The following is an 18,268-nucleotide window of genomic DNA, read 5'->3' as shown; positions in this document are numbered from 1 at the left end:
AGATAACCAGCCATTCGCCGCTGATTGTTGAACAATCAAGGTGATATCGAGCATAGTTTTCTAGCGAATGAAGAGGCAGGAATTTAAAGGAATCAAAATTGTTCCATTAGGAGAGTACTTGAGCCTGTCATATTTAGAACTTTTTCGTTCCGAGACTAAGCACGTAAAGCTAATTAAATAAATGAAAGCGAGAAAAATATAAGAAAGCAAGTGTTACTTCGTATTTTTTCTCGTTGTTCCTTTTTATCTATGAAAACCCGCGTGAACCATACTAAAACAACGTCAAATTTAGGCTTTAATTGATTTTTTTTTCATAATTACACGTATTAAAGAAAAAAGGTCCATATATCTAGACTCCCATGATCGAGAAAACAGCTGAAGCCAAGCCAACTCGGTATGCAAATATTAGGTAATGGAAATTAATGACGCTTCGTGCAAAGTGTCAAAGAGGCCAACTCTAAATTTTCTCTGCCAACTTGGACGAAATTTAAAACCGTCACGATGTTTGGCCTATGTTCTCAGTTTCAAAATAGAAATGCCTGACGAATAAGGTCCAGCGCAGGCTTTGTATGTTTTCTGAACGTTGAAAGGGCAAATAGAACGAACCAATGCGTGCAGGCAGCCAATAGTAATGGATTTACACGGGTATTAGCCTACATAAAGGCACAGCCAAGGCAGTGAGTGAACATTGCTTTTCGGGTAATCAAAGCCGAATAATAGGTCACAAAATTAGCAACGTTGGATTATTTAAATAAGAATTTCCCAAAAAATAACTGCGCTGATCGAGTTGATTCAATGGAAGAATACTACGAAATCGTTTTGGCGTAAGTCATGGCGAATGGGATTCAGGGAAATTCCAAAAAACGTGAGCAAAATATACTTTCATGATGCCTAGAACTTTGCAATGCCGTTATTTAAGGCGAGAAAGAAGCGTGTAGGCCCGCAAGAGCCAGACGTGATCGAAGAAATTCTCTCCGATACATCAGCAACGACTTCAGAGTCGGCTGCTGTTAGTGAAAATGGCTTGCCGTGCGAATCGGCAGAAGCCGAGCCAAGCGCTAAGAAATGGAAGCTTCTCTGCCGCATGGACGACCCCGAGGAAGAAGACATATCGGCGTCAGCGTACCCGCGTCATGTACTTCACAGGCGTAGTGTGACATTACCGATCGTTCTACCAACAATCGCGTTACAAGACGAACCAAAGCGCGCGCGTAGCGCCGGCTACACCAATCAACAGTCCAAAGATTCGTCCAGTTCCACTAGCCGGACGTCGAGTCCCTCGGTTAGATCCGAGGATTGCATTCTAGAAGACTTAGAGACTAAAATGGCACTCTCGCCACTGAATGGATTCGCGCAAGGTGCCTGGCTATCAATGGACGAGGGCGAGCAATGCGACGGCTACTTGAACGATGATCCAATTCTACAGTATGACGTCGATAAGCTGGCTAACTTCAAAGCGAGAAAAAAGTTTCGAAAGAGGACGCTTGAACAAATTGAAGCGACTTTAGAATGGACCTCTAACCCCGAAAAATTCCATCGATGTATTCTTCAATTGCGAGAAATAGGGTCAAGCGATGAGATCAACGCAAAAGATTCATTACAAGAGTCTAAGAATGAAAATGGCTCTTTTACAAAGGGTTTAAAAAACAAACGTGTTTCTTTCGCACCGGAAATTCTCCTCTTTTTCGCAATAGAAGACAATCTAGCGAAAGACTTGGAAAGGGTTATAAGGGTACATAATCTAAATCTGAGGGATTTCTCGACAAGACACGGTGTGTATCCATTGCACAAAGCAGTCGAGTGTGGATCACTTAGCTGTGCGCGCGTCTTGTTGAGACAAGGGGTTGATGTAGACGCAAAAGATCTGCGCGGGAAAACACCACTTTATATTGCCTACAGTAATCGACATTTTGACTGTTTCATGCTGCTAATCGAAGCCGGAGCCGACGTACACGAACATATATCACATATATTATGGGAATTTAGGACCGCGAAGGAAAAATCTAAGCTCTGTTTCACCTCAGTCTAGGCAAATGTTTAAAAGCGAAATTTATCCATTAAATGAAAACCATATAACATGCAATAAGAATTTCCGTCTTTTAACCTCCCCGCGGCATTGCACAAACCCATCAATTAGACGCAAAGCGAGTCCTATTTGCGATGCAAAGCAAGTCTTACACAGCAGCAGATGCTATAGGGGAGCCACTCAATGTTATCTCCCAACGATATATCTATTCCTAAGCCGTAATTGAGACGGTGCTCGCCTTGTGCTATGTTTGGCACTAAGTCTTGTCAACAGCTAAAAGACACCGCGCGCAGTCGCCTCGTTTGTCCCCTGCGATAAAATGACTAAATACGTCGTATATTTTTAGAAGTTGTCTCGTTTGTTTTCATATTTCCACATTTGTACCTTGCGCAACATCTGTCCAAATATTTCTAAGGAAATTGCCAAATTGTGATGTGATGAGTCCACCAATTCTCTCATTTTCTTCCTCGTTTTTTTTTAATTTTACCGTAATTTTATTAAATTTCCTATTTTCATTTGTTTAACAAATGCCATACAATCTTGTTTGTAATTTTTCCATCGAATAACCGTTATTTATTTGATATAGGAAATACTGTATTTCTAATAAGCAATATCATGTTTTCATAATAGAAAAACATTCGTTTAACAACAATATTTACACATCAGAATTTTGCCGCTCGATGAATTACAAAGCCAAGGCATAAGCAGGTGGAATGATAGAAAAGACAGCTTGTTGACGCCTGCCGAGAGAAACTTGAGATGGGTCTCCAGTACGAATTCACCTAGCAACGAGTACGAACGTACATAACCGACCCGGCTTTTTTTTTCTGTTTTTTTTTTTTTTTTTTTTTTCCTTTTCTTTTTTTTTTTACGCGTTTTGCTTGAATTTTCGCGCAAAATAAAGAGCAAAACAAAAATAAAACGATATCTAACATCAAAATAGCACAGGAATATATTCCCATAGAGTTTACAGCGATAAATACAAGGAAAGAAAATAGACATCAGGAGTTTTTACACGAGTAATTTAAGTTATAATTGAGAAAGGCAAAAAGTTCCAATTTGCATATTTGCATGTAAAAGAGCCTCCGGAGATTGTGGGTAATATTTAGCTATCATTTCTTCCTAGATATTTTCTTTTCTATTTATCGAGGCTAGATATAGAATTCTCCAGCAATTTTCAGTCTGACTGATAAATCCTACAAAGCGACCCTTAAAACGACGTAATCGAATCGCATACATTTTTATGTCATTTTATTTTATAATCTAGAGAGATGATTCGTAGCAATTACTTAAACTAAGGGTTTTAGGTCTACCTGTGTTGTCTAACAAAAAAATATTATTTTTTTTCAAAGTTGGAAAAAAACGAATCTGAAATGTGCATACACAGCATGAGGTCCTGACATGAAACTGTTGGCAAGATAAGCAATAAAACTGCTATCTTTTGTGTACCGAAACATATGGACAATCACTGTTATTTAAATGCTGTACTATTAATGTGTTTTAATGTCAAAATATGGGTGTGGTACTTCTTATGTACTTTACTGTGACAATTAGTATTGCTTTAAAGCAAGGGCGTGTCCAGGTCCTTTTCAAGAAGCGGTGTAGCGATAAATGGCGGGAGGTGAATTCGTTGATTTCTTTTCTCCAAATCTCTCGCAAACAGTGCTAGCATGAAAATAGGCATTGCCGGTAGTTCCCCCCCCCCCCCCCTTGCATAGACTCCAAGCTACTTTTTACCTGGCGGAGCTGGCGACAGGGTAAGTGCTGGTTAAAGTCGAGCAACGTGGTTCTGTTTGAACGGGTCTTAAAATTCCAATCCGTGAAGTACTTCAATTTGGCTTCAACATTATCTCCAACTATGACGATGAAACCATTAACTAAGAAATACTTGCCGCAGACTAGGAAGGAGAAGCCACATGGAAGTCACGTGCGTAAGTTGATAGCTTTGTTATGTTAAGCAGATGAATGGTTTTGCCAATGCGGGCACAGCAAAAAGGCTAATGCGTCAAGTCAGTAATAGCGGGAGGTGAAAGACAATAGAGACGCCCTCGTTCAGTACCTTTATTTCACTCTTTCGACAATCTACCAACATTTTCTGGTAAAATAGGATGGCGTGGCCTTCCATTTCTCAATAAATAGCTACGGATGGACATTTAGAGAGGTTATTGCGATCAATACCTCTTATAGTCTATTTCTAGACAATTTACAAACAAGTGACCGATGTCTGAGGACATTTATGGGGATTTTGTTGTAGGTAAGCTAGTCACTATAGTGTGTAGGTAAGCTAGTCACTATAGTGTGTAGGTAAGCTAGTCACTATAGTGTGTAGGTAAGCTAGTCACTATAGTGTGTAGGTAAGCTAGTCACTATAGTGTGTAGGTAAGCTAGTTACTAGTGTGTAGGTAAGCTAGTCACTATAGTGTGTAGGTAAGCTAGTCACTATAGTGTGTAGGTAAGCTAGTCACTATAGTGTGTAGGTAAGCTAGTCACTATAGTGTGTAGGTAAGCTAGTTACTATAGTGTGTAGGTAAGCTAGTTACTATAGTGTGTAGGTAAGCTAGTTACTATAGTGTGTAGGTAAGCTAGTTACTATAGTGTGTAGGTAAGCTAGTCACTATAGTGTGTAGGTAAGCTAGTTACTATAGTGTGTAGGTAAGCTAGTTACTATAGTGTGTAGGTAAGCTAGTTACTATAGTGTGTAGGTAAGCTAGTCACTATAGTGTGTAGGTAAGCTAGTTACTAGTGTGTAGGTAAGCTAGTTACTATAGTGTGTAGGTAAGCTAGTCACTATAGTGTGTAGGTAAGCTAGTTACTATAGTGTGTAGGTAAGCTAGTCACTATAGTGTGTAGGTAAGCTAGTTACTATAGTGTGTAGGTAAGCTAGTCACTATAGTGTGTAGGTAAGCTAGTCACTATAGTGTGTAGGTAAGCTAGTTACTATAGTGTGTAGGTAAGCTAGTTACTATAGTGTGTAGGTAAGCTAGTCACTATATAAAAAGACTGCGAAAAAGCCATGCCAGTTACTAAAGTAAGATTGTATTGTGTGTTGTGCCCTCTAGAGTTTAGTCGTTAGAGGATCGTTAGGATAACTTGTCATCTGAATATTGACAATAACACTAATTTAGTCTTAGCATTTAGCTGTATAATGTTTGAAAGCACCCCCCCCCCCCCAGTACAATAAGAGAGTAGCACTCCCCATGCACACCCCTCGGTAGACTATGGGAGGGGCCCCACCCCATGCACGCCCGTCGGTAGACTATGGGAGGGGGCCCACCCCATGCACACCCCTCGGTAGACTATGGGAGGGGCCCCACCCCATGCACGCCCGTCGGTAGACTATGGGAGGGGTCCCACCCCATGCACGCCCGTCGGTAGACTATGGGAGGGGCCCCACCCCATGCACGCCTCTCGGTAGACTAGGGGGGGTTCTATGACGAGATCATGATGCTTCATGAACCTGTTCCGATTTGTTCCCAAACCAAAAATCTAAGAAAACTACTCGCAAAAGAAATAACTGAACACACTGAATGGGGCCATCTCACCCATCAAAGAATGTTTCACCCTGTTCTCGGGGCTTCTGGGTAATTGTCAAAATGACTCCTATTGAAAACTACCCAAAAGACTCTGGAACGTGGTTGAGAGTGTATTGCATTGTGTATCTTTATCTGTAAAAAATCAACATATGGAGGATTTTATCGATTTTTCAAAAAAATTCTTGAAGGATATAAATTTACTCATACATACTGATGTTTCAGGATTTGCAATGCAACTTGGGCATGGTGAGCTGACCCCTTTATAATGGAAGTGATTTTGAAGTAAACTCTCAGCATTCTGCGGGTGATAAAACTGCCCTGGATGCCAAAAAACTAGTACTGTGTACTAAAAATATTGACTTAAAAATATAACTTACTAACCCCTATAAATTAAAAAAATATCATCTATCCTCTTTTGAGTTAACTCCCTATTTTTGACATTTCATTAAAGTTCTATTTTTTTCCTTGTGCATAATTGTTTACCGTTTTTTGTGGTTTCCTTGTGTTTTACGGTGTAGTGTTTTACCGTGACGCATTTAGGCGTGTCGACTGAGTTCATGTCGTGTTCTTTCGTGTCGCGTGAGTCCGTGTTCTTACATCTTTTACGTGTTTCATCGTTTCTTGTTTTTCCGTGCAGTGTTTTACTGTTTCGTGTAAGTTCGTGTTGTATTTTACCGTGTCGCCTCGTGTTCTACATGCTCGCCCGTCGTGTAAGTAACGTTGAGTTTATACCATTTCGTTCAAGCCATGTTGAGTTTATACCATTTCGTTCAAGCCATGTTGCGTTTATACCATTTCGTTCAAGCCATGTTGAGTTTATACCATTTCGTTCAAGCCATGTTGCGTTTATACCATTTCGTTCAAGCCATGTTGAGTTTATACCATTTCGTTCAAGCCATGTTGAGTTTATACCATTTCGTTCAAGCCATGTTGAGTTTATACCATTTCGTTCAAGCCATGTTGCGTTTTACCGTGTCGTTCAAGCCATGTTGCGTTTTACCGTGTCGTTCAAGTCATGTTGCGTTTTACCGTGTCGTTCAAGTCATGTTGCGTTTTACCGTGTCGTTTAAGTAGGTTGCGTTTTACCGTGTCGTTCAAGTCATGTTGCGTTTTACCGTGTCGTTCAAGTCATGTTGCGTTTAACCGTGTCATTTAAGTCATGTTGCGTTTTACCGTGTCGTTCAAGTCATGTTGCGTTTTACCGTGTCGTTTAAGTCATATTGCGTTTTACCGTGTCGTTCAAGTCATGTTGCGTTTTACCGTGTCGTTCAAGTCTGTGTTCACAGTTCCCTGGAGATCAAAGTGAAATGCAAAGTGTCGTCTTTTCTGTAAAGTGTATGTCTATTGCGTTTCGCTCACTCGCGCTCGGTTTACTAGTCAAACTCCAATCATGGAATCAAGCGTGTTTCATTGCATTTCACCGTCTCCCCTTCGCGTCGGCGCCTCACGTGTCGCTTGTAAGCTCTCTGTATGACTGTCACAGCACTGGTGATCTCGCGAATGCGTTTTGCCCTGTCGACCTGCTTCCTCCTTAGTTCAGTCATGACGGGAGATGTGGGGGGAGAAGCTTGGCGTGTCTCGCTATCACGTGCTTGAACATCCTGCCGCTGATTCTCCCCTACGCCTTGACCTCGCGCGGACATAATTCCCTGCTGTTCTTCCATATTTTCTTGTCCTATCGGAGATAGTCTGGGTGGCTTGAGTTTGAATTCTTCCTGCACGACTGGCATTGGAGCAGCGTGTTGCTCGTTTAAAACAGCCACAGCGGTCTCCTCGTTCGGTATCGGGTTCTTTTGTGTGAGGCCTGACTTACTGTCCACTTCCTCTATTTGTTGTTTATCGGGTGAAGGACTTGTTTGCGCAAAGCTTGACTTTCTGTACACAATGTCATTACCGCGTTTTATAAAGCCCTTTCTTTGATCCAGTTTATACGAAAACACGGATGATTTATCGATCTGGTGTTTTTTATCCGACTGCGGCGTTGTGCTTCTGACCAGACAGGTCGCAGGTCGACGTGCCCGCGTGTTTCCACGGGTCCTAAGGTCATCCCTTGGAGATGGGACGGGACCCTGGCTTCTCCGGTTGGTCCTAGAGGCTGAGCGTGGAGACCTGGAGGGGGTCACAGCGGCAGGCCTACGAGCAGGTGTTGCAGGAAGTCTGTTGACGCTTATTATGCCCGGAGAAACCCTTTGTTGTGACCGCATTGGGCTAGATGTCCTGTAACCTGCTTCGTCACGATGCATTCCCTCCACAAGATTCTGATTGTATTTGCTTCTTCTTCGAATACTGTTAACGCCGCAACGTGAGAAAGGGCTGAAAGGTGTGTATCCGTCAGGTCTTTTCCGTGTCGGTGTTGACGGGCTCGGACAATCTCGCGAAAAATCCGAGGCCATTGACGGTAGTTGGGCTGTTGTCGGTATCTCTTTGGGAAATACGTCGGACTCTCCCGGGGATCCAGACGTCCCGGCCTCAGAGGAGCACTTAACTGGTTCTTCTCGATGATTATTACCCTCTTCCTGACAACTAAGCTTACCGGTTTGAGGCGGCTCTATCTTCACAGCCTTGGGCGTAGCTGCAATAGGTTCGGGTGTGGCTTCTATTGAAGCGGGTGGGGCAGTGGTAGGGATCGGTGTGGTTGCCATAGAGACGTATGAGGTTGCCATGGGGATGGCTTGAAGGCCCTTCTTGAGCTGTTCGCGGCACGATAGAAGCTTTTGCTGTGTAGAGCGCTCCCGGAGTTCCAACTGGCGCTCGCGGAAGGCGGGGCACGAATCCTGAACCTAAGAAATGTATTGAGACAATATCAGTGAAAGCTTCGAAAGCTCAGTGGTACGCCCTACTTTCCTCAAGACACTGAGTCTTGAAACATTGAGTCTTCTTTTTTTTCAGAGGTCTAAAAACGCGACTCTCTTCAATACTGATCACTTTGTCTTCTCAGGAAAAGAACGTGAAGACAGAGGTCCGTATCTCTTTGTCTTGTCCTGACGGTTCCATTAAATAACTGCTGGGTTTAGTAAACTTAGTATTCTCTTAGAACAGTGCTTACACAATAACCAACAGGCATGGTTTATAACTGAAAAGTATTCAGGCACTCAGGCATAAAACACTACAGACAGAGCCGTAGCAGGCCTCGAAATCCAGGCACGAGAGACTTTAAGAAAGTGCCCCACCCCCTGCTACAACCCTGACAGATGATCATACTGTTTCATGCCAAAGCTATACTATTACTAATTATCATGCTCACTTTCGTGCCTTTCTGTACAGGCAAATCAGGAAGAACAACCATCTTCTGTACTATTCAACACAATACCAGTGGTGCTACAGGATGTATCGATTAAAAAAACAGACCCTGAATAAGCGACCCCTTTGAACCCAAACTTGCAATTAAAGACTTCCCCCTGAATAAGCGCCCCCCTACGACGGCATTACCCCTCACCACGCCCACCCCTTTCAGGCACCTACCAAAACTGGTTGGCTTGGTACCACCCTGTCTGATCGGTGAGCCGAGTTCAGCACTGCTATATCCTTCATGAGTATAGACAGCTTACGCTCAACATCTCCCTGCAATATCAACAACAGGAAAGAGCTATTCACAGCCAATAGAGCATCATTAAACCAGCGGATAGAAAGGAGCCTTTGCTATCCAGTTAAAGCCATAGAATTGTCCAACAATAGCAGGTACGTATGATGCTTCTGTATACAGTTGCCAGTATGAATGGTGCTACAGTAGTCAGTTAGTATGGTGCTACAGTAGTCAGTAAGTATGGTGGTACAGTAGTCAGTAAGTATGGTGGTACAGTAGTCAGTAAGTATGGTGGTACAGTAGTCAGTAAGTATGGTGGTACAGTAGTCAGTAAGTATGGTGGTACAGTAGTCAGTAAGTATGGTGCTACAGTAGTCAGTAAGTATGGTGCTACAGTAGTCAGTAAGTATGGTGCTACAGTAGTCAGTAAGTATGGTGGTACAGTAGTCAGTAAGTATGGTGGTACAGTAGTCAGTAAGTATGGTGCTACAGTAGTCAGTAAGTATGGTGCTACAGTAGTCAGTAAGTATGGTGATACAGTAGTCAGTAAGTATGGTGCTACAGTAGTCAGTATGGTGCTACAGTAGTCATTAAGTATGGTGCTACAGTAGTCAGTAAGTATGTTGGTACAGTAGTCAGTAAGTATGGTGGTACAGTAGTCAGTAAGTATGGTGCTACAGTAGTCAGTAAGTATGGTGATACAGTAGTCAGTAAGTATGGTGCTACAGTAGTCAGTATGGTGCTACAGTAGTCATTAAGTATGGTGCTACAGTAGTCAGTAAGTATGTTGGTACAGTAGTCAGTAAGTACGGTGGTACAGTAGTCATTATGGTGCTACAGTAGTCAGTATGGTGCTACAGTAGTCAGTAAGTATGGTGCTACAGTAGTCATTAAGTATGGTGCTACAGTAGCCAGTAAGTATGGTGCTACAGTAGTCAGTAAGTATGGTGCTACAGTGGTCAGTAAGTATGGTGCTACAGTAGTCAGTAAGTATGGTGCTACAGTAGTCAGTAAGTATGGTGGTACAGTAGTCAGTAAGTATGGTGGTACAGTAGTCAGTAAGTATGGTGCTACAGTAGTCATTAAGTATGGTGGTACAGTAGTCAGTAAGTATGGTGGTACAGTAGTCAGTAAGTATGGTGCTACAGTAGTCAGTAAGTATGGTGCTACAGTAGTCAGTAAGTATGGTGGTACAGTAGTCAGTAAGTATGGTGGTACAGTAGTCAGTATGTATGGTGCTACAGTAGTCAGTAAGTATGGTGCTACAGTAGTCAGTATGGTGGTACAGTAGTCAGTAAGTATGGTGGTACAGTAGTCAGTAAGTATGGTGGTACAGTAGTCAGTAAGTATGGTGGTACAGTAGCCAGTAAGTATGGTGGTACAGTAGTCAGTAAGTATGGTGGTACAGTAGTCAGTAAGTATGGTGGTACAGTAGTCAGTAAGTATGGTGCTACAGTAGTCAGTAAGTATGGTGCTACAGAAGTCAGTATAGTGGTACAGTAGCCAGTAAGTATGGTGCTACAGTAGCCAGTAAGTATGGTGGTACAGTAGTCAGTAAGTATGGTGCTACAGTAGTCAGTAAGTATGGTGCTACAGTAGTCAGTAAGTATGGTGGTACAGTAGTCAGTAAGTATGGTGGTACAGTAGTCAGTAAGTACGGTGCTACAGTAGTCAGTAAGTATGGTGGTACAGTAGTCAGTAAGTATGGTGGTACAGTAGTCAGTAAGTATGGTGGTACAGTAGTCAGTAAGTACGGTGCTACAGTAGTCAGTAAGTATGGTGCTACAGTGGTCAGTAAGTACGGTGCTACAGTAGTCAGTAAGTATGGTGGTACAGTAGTCAGTAAGTATGGTGCTACAGTAGTCAGTAAGTATGGTGCTACAGTAGTCAGTAAGTATGGTGGTACAGTAGTCAGTAAGTATGGTGCTACAGTAGTCAGTAAGTATGGTGCTACAGTAGTCAGTAAGTATGGTGGTACAGTTGTTAGTAAGTATGATGGGTGGTACAGTGGCCAGAAAGTATGGTTCTAAATTTAGTTACTGTAGTAGCCAGTAACTATGGTTCTACAGTGAGGTGGACAAGGGTAGTCTGCAAGTATTAAGTCATCCATGTAGTAAGAGTCATGTTCAAGTTGTAGCTACCTGCTTCCTGAATAGATGTTGCTCTGCAAGCCTCTCATTTTCCAAGTCATCTGGGGAACCATCATGTTTCTCCATGACCAGGACACGTGCCCTCTGTGTGGCTAGGGCAGAGTTCAAGGTCTTGTACCTCTGTCTATAATTTAAAAAAGGAGAAAACATTCAAGCCTGCCTTTAGACAATAGTGAGACCATTTCCATTCAATAAAGATTTTTCACTTGAAGATCGTTCTATAGTGATCACATAAGGACAAAACATGCCACCTATAAAAATGTCAAACTAGTGATATCATACTCACATGAGATTATTTTTCATAATATCCATTTCCCAGAGTTTAAGCTCCTTCTCAGTTACGCGACCAGTTTTAGGTGGGGTAACTCTTGGGTTATTTTTCTCAATAGATTCTACCAAAGCTCTTCTAGGTGCCATGGGCATGTCATGGATGCTGACTCCTTTAGACAATGTCGCTGCTCTCCGCTGTCTAGTATATGTTGTCTGGGTCTCGACGTCATGCTTTCTTGAACTGGCCATGTGGGACATTGCACCAAACATCAAATTTGACTCACTGGAAAAAAGAAATATATAACTTGGATAAGTAATTCTGTATGTAAATAAATCTTGACAAATGAGACCATTTTATATAATGTCCTCTGCCCCCTCCCCCCAAAAAATGCCTTCACTTGCTATCATACTGCACATGTTCCAACACAGCGGAGGTAATAGCCCTACGATGCATGCTTCATAACACATAACTTGCATAATGCTACTGGACACACCTGCTACTGACAGTATCGGCAGGGCTCCTTGGCCCCTGGGACATGTTTTCACTGAGTCCTCCATGACCATGTCCTCTATGATAGTTCATTCCTACACCACTATCATGCTCGTCAGAGCTTGTTGCCTCCTCTTGGCTGTTCGTCTGCCGTAACAAACCCCTCAAGTAGACAAGGCATGCATGGAATTTCTGGGGAGTGTTGATACCTGTAGATTGAATACAATAGAAAGGTTATTCCACAAACAGGATCTTTTAAAGAGTGTTTGTTGTTGTTGTATGGTTCAACCTAGGTTTTGGTAAGAAAAATTTAAAGCTTTTTTAAAGATTTTTTATTGAATTTATTTGGCATCACTTTGAGATTCCAAATCACTTTTAGGTTTCAGTTTATGGTCCCATTTAAGCTGTTTACATGATTTCTCTCACACCTTTTTCTAAACAATAGACTTTACAGTCTGCGGCTATGCCATTGAAGCTCACCTTGAGCAATAGGGTCGACAATTTTTCCTTCAAGAAATCCATCAATGATGTCCACACATTTACTGGTTACATCTGCGCCAGTCATCTCTTCACTCTAATAAGGGAATATAGTGGGGGGGTTTTAAGTCTAGAAAAATCCTGATTTAGGATCAAGATTTCTATGCCTATGCCTATCTTGCTGTCTTAGGGGGTTGAAATGGTTCTTCATCCCACCCAATGTGCTGTACCATAACTTCTGTCCCCATGAAACACTCACTTAATCTCTTATAATTAGAGAATAGAATTTAACAGGCAGATAAACGCACCAAATGAACAGCAAAGAATTACACTGGAGCTCCTCTGCTTCTTCTCATAAACTTTAATGTTGTATATGCAAACTCACAGTACCTCTTTAAAATCATGATGGCTCTTTTTCAACTGGACAATCTCTTTCTTCAGATTTCTGATCAAAGCTTCATTATTGATTTCTTTATTGATTCTATGAAAAAAAAATATCCTGTTCAAGAAATAGTAAGGGGCTGCAGGCATTTGTGTGTATACGGGTGATGACAGGGATACAGTAAAGGATGGAAATGATATGCTGCAAAAAGTGGGGGCCATTTGCAGCACCTGACAGCAGTAAAATGGCACCAACATTAAAGTCTGTAGTGCTGACTTATGTGACAATGTAATTTTGTTTTTGTTTTAAATGTTTAAAGCTCTCATCATTTAAAAAGTACAACTTTCCCTGTATTATTTATTGATCCTTTAAATATATAATTGAGTTGCTTTAGTTGTCACAAGGGTGGCTGCTTAATAGAGGTTCCACCTGTAATATCAGGATAGTATATTAGTGAGACTACTTGGTACTCACAGAGGCCTATTAACAACTCTGATGACTCTCTGAGCAAAGCGACAGGTGGAGATGGATTCCTTTAACTTGTCCTTCTCAAGTGAGAGAGTAGCAATCATTGTAGTGTTACAGTTTCCTCCTAATAAATACATGAATCAAGGTCACTTCTTACTTCAACAAGACAGGTTCAACAGCCTACTGTATGTGAGCTCTATTACGCCCCATCTCTATCAAGCCTCCCCATCCCCCCCACCTCTTGAGCCAAACATATAAAGAACAATCTCTATTAAGCCTTAACGTGATCAAAGGGCTCTGTGAGCCAACTCGTGAATGCAAATTTGTTTTTCTAGTTATTTTCTTGTGTTCATAAAATGTATGCAGGATGAATTTTGAACAAAGGATGAACACATCCAAAATGCTGGGAGTGCATAACAATGTCCTTTCTTTTCAGTGTGATGAAACACCAAGAACAGTTTGATTATTTATTATTATCATAAAAAGTGAAAAGCCCTATTCTCTACGGAAACAGAAGTTAAATACCCGACATAATTAATCAAGCTACAGTCATTTTAAGTATTTTAAGCATGTCAACATTCTAGAAATTCGCAAAATCGTTATTGATCGTTTCTTGATGAATAAGCGTGTTTGAACGAGTTTTGTTTGATATTTAGCACTTTTTTATGGAAAAAAACAACTTATGAAAGTCCATACTATTTTTCTTGACCTGCAAACAGAGGCTTTCTTTTATTACCTTGCAAAGAAAGGCCCTGCTAACAGAGGCTTTTCCCTTGTGTTTCTCTGACTTTAAAAGTCGCAGCTTTGGCTATCCGCTCTTTCAGCACAAAATCCCTCTTTCAGCACAAATTCAAACAAATAACGCGAAAACCCAGAGACGCGAATCTTCAAGTACTAGAAGAAGGAGAATTAAAAGCTTTGCTAGCATTTTACTTGTTTTGTAAACTAACAACTTGAATTGGACTGAACCGTAGAAGATCGATTGACGTCAGTGACGAAGGCGCATGCGCACGCTCAACCCACATCAAAGACTTTTCTGTAAAAACTAGCTTATATATAATTTACGGCTATAACACGTAATGACCATAGCGGTCACAGGTCGATGACAAGGCTTTTTTATAGCACCAAGCTTTAACCGGAAGTTGGTCACCGGAAGTTTAAAGGAAGATCCAAAAATTGCTGTGTTGCAAAAGCACAGAAAGACGGATGATCGACCCAACGATCAAGTGACACTGAAGTCCCTCCAATAACTTGTAAATGCTTTGCAAGCATTCACGAGTTAAAAAAGGACACTTTACCTAACCAAATGGAATTGTTCACAAAGACAAGTATAAAATATGAAACTCTACAGAAAAAAAAACCTTTTTAAAAAGTGTGTCAGTGATATCTGTACCTAAACTGTCCTGCAAAATCATTGTCAGAAGAGAGTTGCGGTAGGGGACGTATGAGCTGTTGGATTCTACTGAGATTCCCTTTCTTGCAGCTTCAAACAGGTTTAGAGCACTGGAAGAACGACGCAGTCTGCGGAAAACTAAAGAGACAAACAAAATGAGCAACGAACTGCTATATCACAATGACATATTTATTGTAAAAAATGATAGAAAAACAAAGGAGTGGAGAGAGGATTATTGGTTATTGCCATGAAATGTACCAGTTGTTATAACAACCCTTGCACTTTAAATATGTCAACTACTCTATTGACATAGTAATTACTATCAAAATATTGCGATACCCAACTTTGCATTTTGTGCATTTTCGCTGCATGCATTTATAAAGTTGTTATGAACAGGCTGAGCTGCTAGAGATGGGATTGACTTGGGGCAAGGCACTAAAAGTTGCAAAGGACTGCCAAGAGTGGCGTCACCGTGTCGCAGCCCTAGAAAGTCCTAGGGAAGATGGGGATAAGTAAGTAAGTAAGTATGAACATTCCGTATTCTGGATACAAATACTTTGTTTTCTTTTGTAATGAGGATGCCACGAGTAGTTAACAAAAAATCAGAAAACAAGAATTGTTGCTTACTGTTGACGACAGAATCCTCGCTACTGCTACTGATTGTATTCAAGTGCTGTGCACTGTGACATCGTACCAGCCTAGACTGCTGGCAAGGCACTGATGGAGCCACAGCACTTAGTTTTTGAAGCGCAATAATAACCCCCTCAAGGTGATGTAGGGATAGATTAATGTGTTTTGTCCTGGTGCGTTGGTTGTCTGATTTCTCATTTGATAGACGCTCAGAGCCTGCAAGGTCTACTATATTTAGCTTTGACCTGAAACAGAAATGAAAAAATATTAAGGTTTTCAATGCATGGGCCAGTCAGACATTGTATAGATCAGGTTCAAATCAATAATTATTATAAGGAACCTCATTAATGGTGATACTGTAGAATAAATCAACAACAAATAATTTGCCTAGGGATGTGGCCCCTGGTTGGCACTTGTTTGATTCAATGTGCATACTAGCTTTTGTTGGCATTGTGCCCTAAATCATGAGAAAGTTCTCAACACAATGTGACACCAGCAAGAAACATAATATGCCAGCCGAATCGTATGTGTTAGAGTAGAAGCCGGGATCTTAATCACCCTGACATTTCTCAGGAACCTCGGCCCCCTGTGCCCAAAAAGCTGAGCTTAACCTTAACAGATATGCTACAGGTTTGCCCCCTTATTAACAAGCTCTAACAGTGCTTGAGGACTTACTTATATACAATCTCTGAGTCCTTCTCTTGTCTTGTGAGCAGGATGGTAAATATTGTGTGAGATCTTGAGGATCGTCCATTGCATGGGGTCTCAGCCATCACCTTGTTCATTCGCCCTTTCAGGTGCAATTTACGAGCATCATATTCCGACTGAGCATTGTGAATAGACAAACCATGAGTAATGCATGTTTTATTTCCTGCCAATGCCACCAATACCTGAGATAAAAGAACGTAAAACTATGGTCATTTTATGTGGTAATATTGTTATGAATATAACATTGTCTCAAAGCAAATTACAGCGTACTTAATAGGTAATGTTATCTGAAACATGCTTTGCTATCCTTTTGATAATGGCATCCAAGTTTAAAGGCCCAAAGCCATTGCAAGATCATAACATAATACCGCCACTGAATATAATGTTTTTTTACAAAAGACATATGTAGCGCTTTTAGTAGTATAGAAAAATAAAGATCATAATAACAATTTTATAGCTCTTTTTTTGGTCCTGGCTGCATAAGCTTGCACTTAATAACTTAAGTGCCAATCATGACTTAATATTAGAACTTAAATTTAGTGATCAAACTGCTACATTCATGACTAGAAATTTTCAGAATGCTATTGATATACTTCCTAGATATCTCAGGGATATCAACTGAACATACTGTACACACGTACCAAGTCCGTTGCAAAGTTACAGTAATCTGGATATCTATTTTAAGTTTGTGATACAGATCTGCCAACTTAATTCCATGCAACCTAAATTTTCAAACTGGTTTTATGCGTACACCTAAAAAAATACGAGCTTTGAGCACTGCCATAACCATACCCTGGGAAGGTCTCTTTTGTTGCTGTTTGCTGGCATAACAGTACCAAGAAGATCATATGCCAATTCATTATAGATTTCCAGGAAAGATATCTGAACTGAAACACAATCATCTTGCATTTCCTCCAATAGACTGAAGAGAAGTGAAAGCACTTGGGGGATCAGACCATGCTTTGCTGATCTGCAAATTAATTTATAGGACAATAAAGCTGATATAAGAGAGCACAAAAAGCATGGTTCGGACTAGTATGACAATGTAGTTTTGGCGTTATTTGAAATATCAAAAACAGTCTTTGAAAATATAATTACCTTATATATAATTTCTGCATTAACAATAGAATGGAGTAGTTTTACATAGAATGCATTGAATTTCTCATAATAAAATGTACATCTCACAAGTAGGATTTTACATCTCACATTGTACATCTCACAAGTAGGATTTTTTTTTTTAAACTTGTGAGTTTTTAAGATGTGATTGAATTCAATTATATACCTAAACGTACTTTTGCAAGTGCAATGACAGGGGTAAAGATTGATTTTGACAACTGGGAAAATATAAACAACCGCAATAATTATATATGCTTATCAAAATTGCACAAAATATTCAAATATGAACTTGTCAACTAATTAATAACTTGGTAGTCTTGGCTCGAGTTTCATGGTGCCAGGCCCCCGTTTTGTTGTTCTTACCTGTCGTGTCCCGTCTCGTCTCCTTCAACGGTAAACGTTTTCCCCGTTCCCGTCTGCCCGTATGCGAATATGGTCCCATTATAGCCCTCAAAAAGTTTATAAACAAGTGTGCTAGCCACCTCTCCAAATACTTCACTTTGTGAGCAATACGGGCCGAATATCCCATTAAACGTTATCCCGATTTCGTGCTCATTGACAGCACCGTTCTTTTGACCTTCCGAAGGCTGGACGCTCGATTTGGAGATGAAAAGTTTGTTGCCTTCTACCCGGGCAAGTTCGCTCGGATTTTGACATGGGAATAGCCGAGCGTAGACTTTGATATTAGCCATGATGAAAAGTCCAAGTAGCCATAATCAAAACGACGGAAATCGTCAAGATTCTTCAGCCAGAATAAAGCGTTTAGAGTCTCGCGACCAGCATTCTTCCAAGTTGACCTGCGTGATTTTGCGTTGATGATATTGTCTTGCGCGAAAGTCGAGCAACTTTTGCAAGCCAGCCGAATAAAGCCAGCTCGTGGATCATAATCAACTAAATGCCATGCTTATTTTGTTTTATTTTTGGGCAATTATTTGCTTTGTTTCCAAACAAAAAGATAAGGCGAATCGAATCAATGATCCACAAACAACTCAGCGGGCAGTCGAGCGTCGCAGCGCATAAAACAACCACACGAATTAGCTCCTTCATAATAATGACCTTCTCTTAGCAGCCCTAGCAAATAATGTGCCAACAGTAGACCATC

The 18,268-nt window shown here is 41.0% G+C and overlaps 2 protein-coding genes across 2 annotated transcripts; one reads left to right on the top strand and one right to left on the bottom strand.

Moving 5' to 3' along the window:
* Positions 1-416: 416 nt before the first annotated feature.
* On the top strand, positions 417-2,083 carry LOC5514584. Its single transcript, XM_001634758.3, has one exon. It carries the CDS (start codon positions 905-907, stop codon positions 2,027-2,029), a length of 1,125 nt encoding a protein of 374 aa, XP_001634808.1. The 5' UTR covers positions 417-904; the 3' UTR covers positions 2,030-2,083.
* A 1,990-nt stretch (positions 2,084-4,073) lies between these two features.
* On the bottom strand, positions 4,074-18,189 carry LOC5514585 (chromosome-associated kinesin KIF4). Its single transcript, XM_032384289.2, has 13 exons — positions 17,530-18,189; positions 16,843-17,020; positions 16,018-16,232; positions 15,340-15,587; positions 14,713-14,850; positions 13,326-13,443; positions 12,860-12,950; positions 12,473-12,566; positions 11,997-12,201; positions 11,519-11,785; positions 11,224-11,356; positions 9,022-9,120; positions 4,074-8,339 (listed from the first exon to the last, which is right to left on the bottom strand). Exons 1-13 carry the CDS (start codon positions 17,856-17,858, stop codon positions 6,948-6,950), a joined length of 3,507 nt encoding a protein of 1,168 aa, XP_032240180.2. The 5' UTR covers positions 17,859-18,189; the 3' UTR covers positions 4,074-6,947.
* Between the last annotated feature and the right edge of the window lie 79 nt (positions 18,190-18,268).

Source organism: Nematostella vectensis, chromosome 6 (genome assembly GCF_932526225.1).
Source record: "Nematostella vectensis chromosome 6, jaNemVect1.1, whole genome shotgun sequence".
In the NCBI taxonomy this organism is placed as follows: domain Eukaryota; kingdom Metazoa; phylum Cnidaria; class Anthozoa; order Actiniaria; family Edwardsiidae; genus Nematostella; species Nematostella vectensis.
This window is presented reverse-complemented; position numbering and strand designations above follow the sequence as displayed.

What these genes read in the sequence shown, in the direction of transcription:
- LOC5514584 (XM_001634758.3), top strand. Translation starts at nt 905, where the DNA reads ATGCCGTTATTTAAGGCGAGAAAGAAGCGTGTAGGCCCGCAAGAGCCA.
- LOC5514585 (XM_032384289.2), bottom strand. Translation starts at nt 17,858, where the DNA reads ATGGCTAATATCAAAGTCTACGCTCGGCTATTCCCATGTCAAAATCCG. An exon ending in AACATCTATTCAGGAAGCAG is followed by an intron (nt 9,121 to 11,223) that starts GTAGCTACAACT and finishes TTGATATTGCAG; the next exon opens with GGAGATGTTGAGCGTAAGCT. An exon ending in TACCAAGCCAACCAGTTTTG is followed by an intron (nt 8,340 to 9,021) that starts GTAGGTGCCTGA and finishes TACATTTCTTAG; the next exon opens with GTTCAGGATTCGTGCCCCGC.